Source organism: Haliotis rubra, unplaced genomic scaffold, assembly GCF_003918875.1.
Source record: "Haliotis rubra isolate DU_JTF1 unplaced genomic scaffold, ASM391887v1 Scf412, whole genome shotgun sequence".
Lineage (NCBI taxonomy): Eukaryota > Metazoa > Mollusca > Gastropoda > Lepetellida > Haliotidae > Haliotis > Haliotis rubra.
In genome coordinates this window covers 489,240-502,776 of record NW_025767094.1, presented here as the reverse complement: position 1 = coordinate 502,776, position 13,537 = coordinate 489,240, and the positions used below count along the sequence as shown (strand labels likewise).

The following is a 13,537-nucleotide window of genomic DNA, read 5'->3' as shown; positions in this document are numbered from 1 at the left end:
TGATAACACTTCCTTAGGGGAAAGTTTTCGACTCACTAAAGTTTCCAAAAGGGCCCAACGGTCAGTCGGATGGACATACTTGTCCTTGAACAATTTCTCAATCTCATCAAAACGGACTATTTCTTCCTGTGCCGATTCTATCAGATCTTTGTACCATAGATACGCCGCGTCCTTTAAAAACAGTGGGAAAACTTCAATTTTCTGTGCATCAGTCCACCTTTTAAAGTTACCAAAATGAGTGAAACGGTCAAGCCACTCGGCAGCATGAGACGTGTCCCTACCTGTGAAATGTTCTGGCATTAAAGTGGAGTCACCCATATTGAAGTCAGGGGCAGTATAAGAACTATTGACAGATGATGACAAATCTAAAGAGGACGGATCAGGGAGACCGGCCTGGTGCTGAAGTTCGTTACTGAAAAGTGACAAGTCTAAATCCTCCAGGGAAAGAGATAGAGAGAGGTCTCGAGGAGCAGATAGAGGCTGAAACGGTGGTTGTATTATGCCAAGTCGGACTGGATTAGTAAAAATGTTAGACGTAATGGGACGAGATTGGACCAGACTGTCATAGGACGTAGATGAATCTGAATCATTTCCACGAGGCATTACAAAAATTCCAAATATCCTGAAGGAAAACTGCAGATAACATATCCCAGCCGTGAAAAGAGAACCTACCGTCAAACGTCAACGCAAGGGAACAAAAGGGTAGGAACGACCATAAGAAAAACAGCGAAAGGGATCGTCTTAAACATTTTGTTCAAGAAGAACCCGCAATCTCCACCATGTCGTAACTGGCGATTGGGTGTTAGTAAACCCTACCACAGTTACCTATTAATTATGGTCGTTCCACATTGTCGGGGAGATGGTAGCTCTGGCGCTCCACTCGCTTGGTCCGTTGCAGGACGCTAAGTCAAGGAGTGAGGGTTCTGACGACCGTGACTCCTAATTAACCACATAACAGTCATGTACTGGCACACATACATTCAAAGAGAAACGCAACAACAAGTTTATACTCACATAGTTTTTACTCAGTCTCAGTCCATCTCTACAACTTCAACATCAGACAAGGCAGGTTCGTACCACACGAGGCAACTGAGTGGCGTGGACTGGCTTCCGTCACTACAAAAGCGCGCACCACTCGCTCAGTGCCCAACCTATCTTTTTATATGGTTCGAGCCTGGCCTGATCTCGATCACATGTTTCAACTAATCATTTTGATTCGGTTAGCCTATATCCGACCTTGCACTCATGAATATTACGATTGGAAAAGTACCGGTAAAAATCATTCGGTTACTCATCCCTTTTGTTTGTTTCAATATAAGATTAATCTGTTATGTCTTTCACAACAAATGTGTTCTGTCTCTCTTTCCATAGCCTACGGCTAAACGCCATTGTATGGAAACTTTCCGTCTCCATACCATGCCTAACCGTTATGACTCATGAACAAACTGCAAATCTAAATACGAATCTGATATAATTCTCTCATGGTTTTGGGGATGAATTTTTACCTTATAACAATATCTAACCAACACAGTTCTGACGATTAGTTGCCTCACTCCGAGGGCGTAAGTTAGAATCCAGCATGGGATTCAACCCACAAAGTACTAGAAGGAAGCGTAGTCCCAAACGTACCATACGTTACATCTGATCCTTTTCTGAAAGGCACCGTGTGTTTATGCTTAAACCTTTTACAGCGCTGCTTCCACTTTCCTGTGAACACCTTTACCTGCCTTGTGTCGATGTGTCTCTGTGTACTGCTCTTGGCAATTTTCGAATTGAAGTGTGTTCACAAAGATTTTATTTTTAATGGTTATATATAGATTTAATTGCGCTAATCATTGAGAAAGGAGACTTTCTATGTGGATTTCAATATATATATACATGAAATCCACATAGAAAGTACACCCATTTATTAAAGGGTTAGGACATTACTTCAAATTAATTCTAAATGTATAATGACAGACTGTCAAAGACTGACTGACTGAGTTTGGTTTTACGCCGCTTTTAGCAATATTCCAGCAACATCACGGCGGGGACACCAGAAATGGGACTGTCAAAGAAGTACAAAGTTAGGATACTGTTACACAAGAATTACGGTTAGTGCAACTGGGTATATTGTATCAGAGAACTGCCCTAACTGGGGCTAACGATACGCCTTATTTATAAAAATATGTGAAATGTGCAAAAAGGATTCCGCTAACTGTTCTCAGATTTAATGCAAAGAAATCAACCGTTCACTGTACATCATAAGGTATAGCCTAGTGGTTAAAGTGTTCGCTGGTCACACCAAAGGCCCGGGTTCGATTCCCCACATAGGTACAATGTGTGAAGCCCATTTCTGGTGTCCCCCGCCGTGATATTGCTGGAATATGGCTAAAAGTGGCGTAAAACCAAACTCACTCACTGTACTTGATGAATGTTCTGAACAATAACGTCGTATGTGCCTCTCCTTCGGGGAATGATGTGACAAGTACGCTCATGGAGGATATAGATATGTGTTTAATACAAACATTATATCTGATCCAGTAACAAGTAAATATATAGCAAACACTAAACTAGTAAAACACTATTCTGTCTCACAGCACTTCAGAGGCTTCACGAGACAAATTGGTCGTGTGACTCATGTCCTCATATACATCATGAACAAAACAAAATATTGTTTCAGAAAGGCTTTATAAAAGCACCATTATAAGGGCCATTCGTGAAAATGAACAAACATTTGATTAGTATTCAAACGTATCTGATTAGAATAAATTATATATTGCAACTGGTTATTTAGGTATGTAAGATATATTATCAGAGGTGTTTTTATTACATTCCTTTGAAATATTTATTGATGACTTCATCGACCGCTATCAACGTTCCTTCTGACCAGCCCTGCAGATCATCACGAGCCCAGGAGTTGCTGACGATGTACACGTCATCGGATGGGGACGGTTTGGGTATTACTTCTCGAGTCTTTCTTTCGTCAACACCAGGCTTAAATAGGTTCCACCCATAGTTGAACGGATATGTGTCCCACATCATCATTGCGCCTCCAACAGCTTCGGGGATATCAGATTGGCTGACGTTGTAGATGGCGCTTAAGTACTTCTCAGCTCTGTTCTTGACGACGTCCGTGACAACATTCACTCCGGGGAGACTGCCAGGGATTGGCGTCCCAAACTGACTTAACTCTCGCCAGTATTGGGCCATGCCCCCGTCGTGGTAGGACGCCATGATGATGGAGACGTTGTTTGTGCCGGTGGACCAGTCATAGGTCTGTCTGTTGGGAAGGTCACTCTTGGTGTGGGTGATGTCAGGGTTGCCGGTCTTCCACCATTTGGTGTTGTAAGCTAGGTAGATTCTACCGGATGTTATTCCAACCAGAGAGTCTAAAGTCTGCAGTATCTCGGGAGTCTTGAACGCTGGAAAATCAATCTCCTGTATGCAGCTCTGTTGTGCAGCCAACACCACCTTCCTGGCACACATCATCACGTCTTTGTCACCCGTCTGTGATAAAGAATACACAACATAGTCATCTAATTTATGACGATTGGGATTAGGGTGTTATTGATAATAATATATTATTACAGTCTTACAAACTAAAGGCATGGTCGTTCCTATTTCGGTAACTGAAACATGGCTCTCACATAATATATACTGAGGGAAACAAATAGGGAACAACACTTCATGGCAGTGTTCCTATATTTATTCTCATATTTCCTCCCACAGCGCTATTCAAAGCTAGTGATGAAAACTGGAAAATATTAAAGGAACGCTTGAATTTTCCTGTGTTCCTTTATTTGTTTCTCTCTGTTATATGTCATCCATGTCATTATTACCTGACTCACAGGAATGTATTTGGTATTTCCATGATATGTGAAAAGGCTTGTTGAGGCATATTGCTGAGGTAGAGTGCATGGAATGCAGATTATTATCCCCTTCAACTGACTATACTTGCCGTGTCAAATGTTGTTATCAACGAGCGTCCTGTAAAATTAAATTCTTCAGAATGAATGCGACAATCAGCAGAAGGCGGAAGTTTATATGTACGGCGTGTCGATGCAGGACTTTATCTAGGTTCTGAAGACTGTCGCAATGTATTATTTAGATGAATACTTCAAATCAAGAGCCCTGCATGATCAGGTCTTGGAACATCGGTATTTCAGAGTATGTGTGGCCATATGACTGAATCCACATATTACTTGTCCGAGCAAAAGAAATAAAACAGCAAACCCGCCCACTTGTGTTTGAGTCGTGATTCCGTCTGTTGTCTGAGTCTTTCTGAATCTGAGGTTGTAACCTCCAGACTGCCTCTTCTCGATCTTCAGCAGCTGGTGGTTCAGGTGGAGCTTGTGGCTGGGGTAAGAAATATAACTTTAGAAAACACACCATATAGTTCTATATGTGGTATGTGAAATTTCAATCAACAGTGAGTTCAACATTCAATTATTAATGAACCTTTTAAATACTTCAATCCATTCGTTTATCCTGTTGGAGTGAACCAACATTATAGGTGTTCTTACTATCATTGCTATGTGAAAAATCCCACTATTTGTCATGTGAATGTTTTTCTTGCCGATGCGGTCTCAGTATCGTGAATCCAATCTGATCTATAGGCCAGTATTGCATAATGAGACACCCAAATACTGCATTTTCCACCAACAGCTAAATGTTCAGTAATATGCACCTCTCAATATATTTACCTCGTGCTAGCCTCCAAGAATTTCTTCATGAGAGTGTGTGGCACCTTCTGCATCCCTCCCTCTATTGTCTTGTATCCTTCACTTGGACCTGTATTCCCAGGGAAAGGAATAAAGACTTTGGCACTGTGGGGCGCTGCCATTCTCCCGACAGCCATTTCCCATCCGCTCAGGTCGGATATATAGTTGTAAGCTTCACGGCTTGCTGCAGACCCAAGGAAGTTGTCAAGTCTGAATCGTGGAGAAAAATTCAAACCAAATTTGTTGTGTTCAGCAGTGTCACATTTTGTAGCCTTCTTTGGTAAAGATGTAATTAGAGCATCACATAAACACGGAGGGAGACAAAGACAATAAGGGAAATGAAAGAGGAAATGAAAGAACGAATATGTAAAGATGAGCGTTGAACAGATTGTCAGTTTCATGGCGGCGAGTTGAATTAATGCCGTCATATTTTCGATAATCAAGGATCATGATGTCGCACTCTCGATCAGCGGAATCTGACACGACTATGGGATACAACTTTAAAAAGTCTAAATGAGACGTTTTAGGGTACCATCTCCACAGCACCACCTTGCAACCACGAGGATATAGACTGACTGACTGAGTTTGGTTTTACGCCGCTTTTAGCAATATTCCAGCAACATCACGGCGGGGGGTCACCAGAAATGGGCTTCACACATTGTACCCATGTGGGGAATCAAACCCGGGTCTTCGGCGTGACTAGCCAACGCTTTAACCATTAGGCTACCCCACCGCCCCTCGAGGATATAGAGGACTAAAACATGGAATAGTACTAACGACACTTTGTGTAGCGGCGTTCCATCTGAAGTGGTCAGGGAGTACAGTTCATCTAGACTGGGGTATGTGTTGCTGCTGAAGTTGACGTTGTCGTTGAAAATATTCCTTCAGAACAAAATATTGAACATTAGATGAGAGATGTCTGAAAATCATTTAAACAGTCTTTTCAGTTGACCTGTGATTTGGCATTAACTAAACATTAATTTCGTGTCGTGATTAGCTGTTAGACGGGTCTGCATGGTTAAATGGTCAAGCATGGCAGTGTTATATGCCTGTTGCTGCTACAAGTCAAATAAGATTTTCTCTGTCACATACACTGCGGTGACTACCGTTTCCCTAACGTCATCAATCAAACATGAATCTATGTTTTACATACAAGTGTTTCATACATATCAGTCGCACACTTTCCATGGCTTTGGTTCAAAACGTATTCACAACGTACCACAACAATGTGTCAGGGTCCTTCTTTTCATTGTCCTTGAGTTGGTAAGGAACGTTATTGGTCTGCAGGTCGTTGATGCGCATGCGCATTCCTCGACTATACCATACTGTCTCATCCGGGTTCCCAAATCCAAGTTCAAAGGGGATTATGTTCAGTCCAATCTCTGTTGCCGTTGTGTTAAGCGTTGGATGAGCTCCAGACTTAAACCTCATCCCACCGAAATCAAGGTACGTCCCTGGAGCTGCAGGAAAGTCAGTTGTGAAGAGTCTCCCCCCGACTCGGTCCGAGTATTCGAACACAGAGATAGAGAGGCCCCTGTCCCTCAGTCTCCAGCCTGTGTAGGCGCCCCCGATGCCACCGCCAATCACAGCCACATCGAGACAGTCGGCGTCAGATGGAACTGATGCATAAAAGAGTCGTTCAAACCATTTGTATAAATCATTTATCATAACCTGACTTATGTATAATGATATATTGTAAGAAAATAGGAATTACATAAAAAGGCAACAAATGAACAACTCGGTACGTATTTTAGAAGTTAACAAAGGGCAAAAAGACACATTTTAAAGCTAATAACTTCTCTATTATACTCTTATAGAATCAATAATGGCCTATAAAATAAATCCATAACTTGTATATTCTTTGATATTCTAGCCACTTTGTACAAGAGCTTTGAGAACCTCTCGTGGATGGAACATGTACACAGAGAGCATAAAGTCATGTTACCCTGACTAGCTATCAACATTAAAGGAATAAAGCATGCACTGGTCGGCTGAGAGTATGTTGTGTCTGAGTAGGGTATCTGTGGTAAACTGTCGTATGGTATCTAAGTGTGGCAGCGCTATACAATCTGCATAAGAACGTCTCCAAAAAGCTACACATGCACGTTGCTGTATGAGCGAGCGTCGCTGTTTTGTTATAACAACGTTATCCCCATTTGACCCCACTTAAACATTTTTGGCAACACCAGGTGTCTTGCTTCTGTATGTGATTGTGTCACTGCAGGCTGTGTAGATCACACCTATAAATGTGAGTGAGTGCGTTTAGTTTTACGCCGCACTCAGCAATATTCCAGCTGTGTGGCGGCGGTCTGACAATAATGGAGTCTGGACCAGACAATCCAGTGCTCAACAGTATCAGCATCGATCTACGCAACTGGGATACGATGGCTTGTCAACCAAGTCAGCGAGCCTGACCACCCGATCCCGTTACTCGCCTCTTACGACAAGCATGGGTTACTGAATATCACCATTTATTGCATAGAGCGACGTTTATCAGAAATTATAGCGTGATAACGGTGTAAGAACCTACACCGAAACGTCGCTCTATGCAATAAACAAGAAGTTGTCATCCATAAAGTTGTATGTATTATTTATGATACTTGAACTGGCAAAACGCTGCTGTTCTTACCTTCGTCTGTCCCCATGGTGACTGTGGTGGATGCTGACCCTTGGGCCACTGTGAAGACAACATGCAACTGTTAGTGACCGAAGAATATGCTGATCCTAATATTTACGAATATCTAACCTCTGTTAGCACTTAGTTTTCTTCCAGGGGCAAGGGAGGTAACTGACCATAAAAATTCAGTCTCCAACCTTGTCGAACAAGGCTGGAATTTTGGCATGATTTTTGGGCTGGACTAACGGTTCTACGCACAATCCAGTCAAATCAAGTAAACAACATGGCGGCTGTTGCGCAGATTTTGGACGACTGCAGGGTGGGAAAGGCATATGCGCCATTAATTGGGCGTCGACAGACATTTTCCAAACCTTCTGCAGTGTTCAGTTTACTTGACTGAGTGTTGTTATAATCTATCAGACAGGGAATATGAAACGTCTCTTGGATTAACTAGATTAGATCGTGTTGACTGAGCCGTGCCATTTCGCTTGAAGCAAATACAAGTTACGGGAGAGGTGGATTCTGATTGGTCAGTAGGAACGACATGGAAGGAACGTAACAAGTACGAAATCTATGGAATACTGTAAGCAACATTCTTGCGATCTCGCATTCTTTCGATCTCGACCTTTGGAAACAAGCTAAAAATGCCAAAAGAGAGAGATAGCGAAAACGCGAGATTTGGCCAAAATCTCGCGTTCTCGCCATCTCGCATTCTCGTGTTTTTGGTACATAGCACTTTTTATTTAAAGTCGACAAGTCGAGAATGCGACATTGTACAAATTCTCGCAGATTTGCCATTTTTAGCTTGTTTCCAAAGGTCGATATCGCGAGAATGCGAGATCACCAGAATGTCCCTATACAGTATTCTATAGAAATCCCAGCCCACCTCGGTAAGGTTGTAACTTGGTGATCGCGGTGATGTTGTAGTTTAAGGCGACGTGAGCCAACAGTAAGCCTATTTCCGCCCAACAAACTGACTTGCCTTAATATGAATCGCAAGGTACTATATTTCCCAAAGACACCCAATGGAATCGTTTGGATAACATGAAGGAGACGTCAGCATTATTAATGTAACATATGCTATATTTGGGATTACACTTTCTCAGTTAAGTACAGATACTAGTACTTTTTGGTTTGAGTCCCATCCGGCATTCGAACCCACACCCTCAGAGTCAGGCACCTAATCGCCAGCACACAAGGTCAGCCCACTAACCCACTAGATACTCACACGTGGCTATGACGGTGGCAAAGGTTGTTATGGTGAGTGAGTTTAGTTTTGCACCGCACTCAGCAATATTCCAACTATATGGCGGCGGTCTGTAAATAATCGAGTCTGGACCAGATAATCCAGTGATCAACATCATGGGCATCGATCTGCGCAATTGGGAACAAATGACATGTGTCAACCAAGCCAGCGAGCCTGACCACCCGATCCCGTTAGTCGCCTCTTACGACAAGCATGGGTTACTGAAGGTTCATTCTAACCCGGACCTGCACGGGTGTTGTTATGGTGACTTAGAGGATACTCACACGTGGCTATGAGAGTGGCGGCGAGAACTATGATGACTGCCAGTATGGCTAACATGATGACCGTCAGCATCCGACATGACCCACAACGCCGCTCCAGGAAATTCTCCTTCATTGTTCAGGGCTGTAGAAAGAAAGATACTTTCCAATCTGTCGCAAAGAATTCGTTAACATGATAAAGTTCATTTGAATTAAATTTTCTGCTCGCTCCATTATTTTGGAATGGGGCGATGTGTTCCAGTTTCAGATGTAAGGCTTTGATAGTTGGTTTCATTTTGACATATAAGTTTGATACTTTGAATGTAATTTAAGTAGGGTAATAGCCTCGTAACTCTCCATTCCTTAAATATAATGGGCCTCGGCGGCTCGGTTCCATTATGTTTCAGGAATGGAGAGATACCCGGACATTACCCTCAACATAAAGAAACATAATTATTTGTGGTGTGCATTGCTGTACTATCATGTGCTTGCGTTGTCATAGTACATTACGAAATTGACGTGTGTGTCACAAGAACAGTCTCCCTTGCACTGTGTGCCATGGCTGCTCATGGGCTGAATTGTGTCATAATATTCCTTAATTGTCGGTTTAGCTATAAGAGTGGTGATGGGGCGATGGGGTAGCCCAGTGGTTAAACCGTGCGCATGTCACGTTGAAGGCCCGGGTTCGTTTCCCCACATGGGTACATTGTGTGAAGCCCACTTCTGGTGTCCCCCTCAGTGATATTGCTGGTATATTGCTAAAATTAGATAAAACCATAGTCACCCACTCACTCTGACCCCCAGCACCGAGTTTACATAGCTTCTGCTAGTGGGCGGACTAATGCTATTCACAGACTGTTAGTTGTTTAGATAAGACAAAATACTTTAAGTACATTATCCACGATCAAAGTGAATTTAATATCAGATTTTAATTTATGTCATAATATATACATACATATCAAATTGGAAACTTGATAATACTTAACACATTTGGAATGCTGTGGTAGGCACTTGAATGGCTCACATATTCTGAAATTGTATTGGAATTGCGTAAGCTCACAACAGAGCCAAACGTAACCCCTCAGGGTTGTATGTTGTCTGTTTTGGTTAGATTTAGAAATAATCTGAATTTGTGACTGCTAAAAAGTCACATGATCTCAGTTTGAGTGAGTGAGTGAGTTAGTTTAATTTTACGCCGCACTCAGCAATATTCCAGCTGTATGGCGGCGGTCTGTAAATAATCGAGTCTGGACCAGACAATCCAGTGATCAACATCATGAGCATCGACCTGCACAGTTGGGATACAATGACATGTGTCAACCAAGCCAGCGAGCCTGACCATCCGATCCTGTCAGTCACCTCATACGACAAGCATGGGTTACTGAAGATCAATTCTAACCCGGACCTTCAGGGGTAGATATCAGTTTGAATACGATGGAGTCATTGGAGTCATTTGTAAACAATAACCCTGTGGTGATTTTGGGTTAACATATCAATCAATACAAGGTAACTAAATGTAGGTGATGAGAATCAGATTCATTCTCACGATTTCCACCAGTCAGTCATTGCCCAGTCGGACATTCTCCGATTGGACATTCTCAGTATGCAATATATATTGATAAATAGACTAGACAGATGTTCATTCAGTCCAGCTATATGGCATTCAGTCTTCAGATAGTCTTTCATACAGATCCATGGTATATTTTATAAAACAATATTTACACCCCTCGTACAATTCTCAGCTCTAGCAGCCCTGTGTGCCATGGCTGCTCATGGGCTGAATTGTGTCATAATATTCCTTAATTGTCGGTTTAGCTATAAGAGTGGTGCTGGGGCGATGGGGTAGCCCAGTGGTTAAACCGTGCGCATGTCACGTTGAAGGCCCGGGTTCGTTTCCCCACATGGGTACAATGTGTGAAGCCCACTTCTGGTGTTCCCCGCCGTGATATTGCTGGTATATTGCTAAAAGCGGCGTAAAACCCAACACACTCATTCACAAGACTGATGAGAAACATCACAAGACTAACATTCAAGCCATTGAACATCTGTTAAATTTGTCTTAGGCTAAGAATACTTATTTCAAAATATTCTTGTTGAAAATTACTAGGATTACCTACCAAATCCAATATAACCAGGAAGAGGTTCTTACATTATTACAGTGTAGAAGGTATGACAGTTTGAATAGGACTTGTTAGTAAGATCATGAAAACCACCTTGTGCTTTATCATGAGAAAAAGCCTTACGAAGTTTATTTCTGGATACAGTTCAATATGTAGACCACTGCTACAGACAATACATAGGACAGGAAGCACATTCCTTTATGATCGTGCACTAGTTCTATTCAAAAAAAAAAGGAACACTTTCATGTGATGCCTTATAATTTCCCTCAGTATAAAAAGTCTAAGCTATTCGCAGAAGTAGGTCTTGGTCGTCATAGTGACGTCAATCATCTTGGATTTTCAGAGCTAAAGAAAGCTCTGGCTGTTAATTTAAGAGTAACAAATAACTTTAAAAATGAATCCAGTGACTAAGAGTGAGAAATAGAAATGAGAAATGGAACCAAACTCTGGATTCATGCATTTTTTCTGTTTTAAAACTCCTTTAAGTAATGAACACAACAGAATATACATGTACAAATGTATAATATGCTTTCATCAAAACACTTTCAAAGAATCCCATAAGCTACTTGACTAAAAATAGTTCACCGGAGCTATCTAAGAAACCCGTTCTTCTGTAGTTGGGTTGGTCACTTAATTTACCAGATTTATACAAATATTGATCAAACCTATTTGAACAGGTCTCTCAAATAATGAAATAAATGAGCGCCCGAGGATTTTAAAAATCGGTAGGAAATCCGTCTTCACCCGCTGCCTGGTTCCAATATAAATGATTAATATTATTTAACAAGTTTTATTCTTTAACACCAGTAGTATCACAAGAAGTTCAAATCTCAACAACCGTTACAAATATGAGCTTCAATAGATTTAAATACTGCCGTGTCACAGTTCCACAGTAAAAACGTGCCTTCACAATTTAATCATTCCTTAAAGCAATTAAACTATTGTTAAGGCGCTTTAAATCAGTTATAGATTTAGACACATAACGTTTATGGATTCTCACGCATAATATTAATAATGTGCAGTCTGATTTTATTACCGCTTCCTTAATATCTTCTGCCGTATCGATTAAGAAACGTTCAAGTTTTTTCTGGCAGCATCGTCTAACACCCTGTTTTGAAATCAGGTACTTTAGCTTAGAATCATATTTGAAAAACAAATCAGTAGATGTTATAAAGTAATCCACTGTACCACATCTACTGGATGATATTCAAGTTTTGCTATCGGGTTTGTCAACAGGTGTTCTTCCATTGACAATGTAAATGCCCAGACCTGCATAAATCAAGTATAGTGTTTGGAGTTGTGTCACAATATTGTCGCGGACAAGAATATTCATCATAACCGTCATCCTGGCAGTAAAAGGAGAATAGTCATATTGCCCACTGAGACTTATGTCAGGTTCTCTCACCGTCCTCGCGTTAAAGAATAATAAAACAAACTCGCTTGGTTCTCTATAATCATAAATTATCTGCAAGAACAAATTTTCTATAATGGTTATCCCGTTTTCATCTTTGGCGGAGTATTCAGGTAACTTGTGAGGGTGGGTGTACAAAACCCACAAATACGTGGGCGTAGCCGTGTGTACCTTAGAGGAAGATACAGTTGTCCTAGAGGTTATAGAACCTCTGAGAACAGGAAGACTGATACGCTTCCAGAGTATCCGCCAATATTGAGCCGTTTCATGTTATACAATGTTAACAAAATGAGTGGAATAATGGTTCAGTAGGTGTTGGCAGTACGGAGATTTGTTTCAATATAATGCATAGAATAAAACATTTAATACCACGTGGCCTACAAAATGATGGTTTGTTGGTTGGCGTTTAACGCCACACTCAGCAATATTCCAGCTATTTGTAGGCGGTCTGTAAATAATCGGGTCTGGACTAGACAATTCAGTGATCTACAGCATGCGCATCGTTCTACGTAATAGGGAAACGATCCTACAAAATGCATTATGCTATCAGAATGTGCACATTTACAAGCATATATACTAATATTACCCACTGTATTTGATATGCTGGCTTGTAAATATCCCGTATTAAATATTAAGACATTAGGACCACCACCATCTTGTTAATCCGAGCTAGAGCCAGACGCGCCAGTATCAGGTGCTCAGGTCACGGAAACAACAGATAATCTCGTCTGGATGCTATCCGTTGTTCTATCCGTTGACTTGGATTCGTGGACCAGGGCCTAGATTTTCGAAACTGTCTTAGCGCTAAGATAGTCGTTAGTGCTTTACATTAACATTAACTTACGACTATCTTAGCGCTAAGAAAGCTTCGAAAATCTAGGTCCTGGATTGGTTTCAACATGTAGCTTACAACAAGCAACGTCAGAAACACCATTGCTGTCACTGGTTGACCTGTTGGCCATACAATGGGGCTCGTCCACGATCGGGAATCACAAACATCCCTATTGTTCGTCTCCACGCCTTCATACACACACCCATGTTGATATATTGTAAGTAGAGTATATAATGCAAGACGGCATAAGAGTAAAATGATGAAGAAAGCCAATATTTGACACTAAATCTTTTTTTGACAACCTGCAACGATGTCTTCTGGATGGAATAGTTACAATACATCAAAGAA

At 41.4% G+C, this 13,537-nt stretch overlaps 2 protein-coding genes across 2 annotated transcripts; both read right to left on the bottom strand.

Moving 5' to 3' along the window:
- Positions 1-2,446: 2,446 nt before the first annotated feature.
- On the bottom strand, positions 2,447-3,580 carry LOC124288146 (achacin-like). The gene has a single exon (XM_046724718.1). It carries the CDS (start codon positions 3,469-3,471, stop codon positions 2,809-2,811), a length of 663 nt encoding a protein of 220 aa, XP_046580674.1. The 5' UTR covers positions 3,472-3,580; the 3' UTR covers positions 2,447-2,808.
- Positions 3,471-7,374, bottom strand: LOC124288113 (aplysianin-A-like). Its single transcript, XM_046724676.1, has 6 exons — positions 7,333-7,374; positions 5,923-6,322; positions 5,481-5,585; positions 4,686-4,913; positions 4,216-4,338; positions 3,471-3,489 (listed from the first exon to the last, which is right to left on the bottom strand). Exons 1-6 carry the CDS (start codon positions 7,346-7,348, stop codon positions 3,471-3,473), a joined length of 891 nt encoding a protein of 296 aa, XP_046580632.1. The 5' UTR covers positions 7,349-7,374.
- Positions 7,375-13,537: the final 6,163 nt, after the last annotated feature.

What these genes read in the sequence shown, in the direction of transcription:
- LOC124288146 (XM_046724718.1), bottom strand. Translation starts at nt 3,471, where the DNA reads ATGATGTGTGCCAGGAAGGTGGTGTTGGCTGCACAACAGAGCTGCATA.
- LOC124288113 (XM_046724676.1), bottom strand. An exon ending in GACCCTGACACATTGTTGTG is followed by an intron (nt 5,586 to 5,922) that starts GTACGTTGTGAA and finishes TTTGTTCTGAAG; the next exon opens with GAATATTTTCAACGACAACG. An exon ending in TTCTTGGAGGCTAGCACGAG is followed by an intron (nt 4,339 to 4,685) that starts GTAAATATATTG and finishes TTCTTACCCCAG; the next exon opens with CCACAAGCTCCACCTGAACC.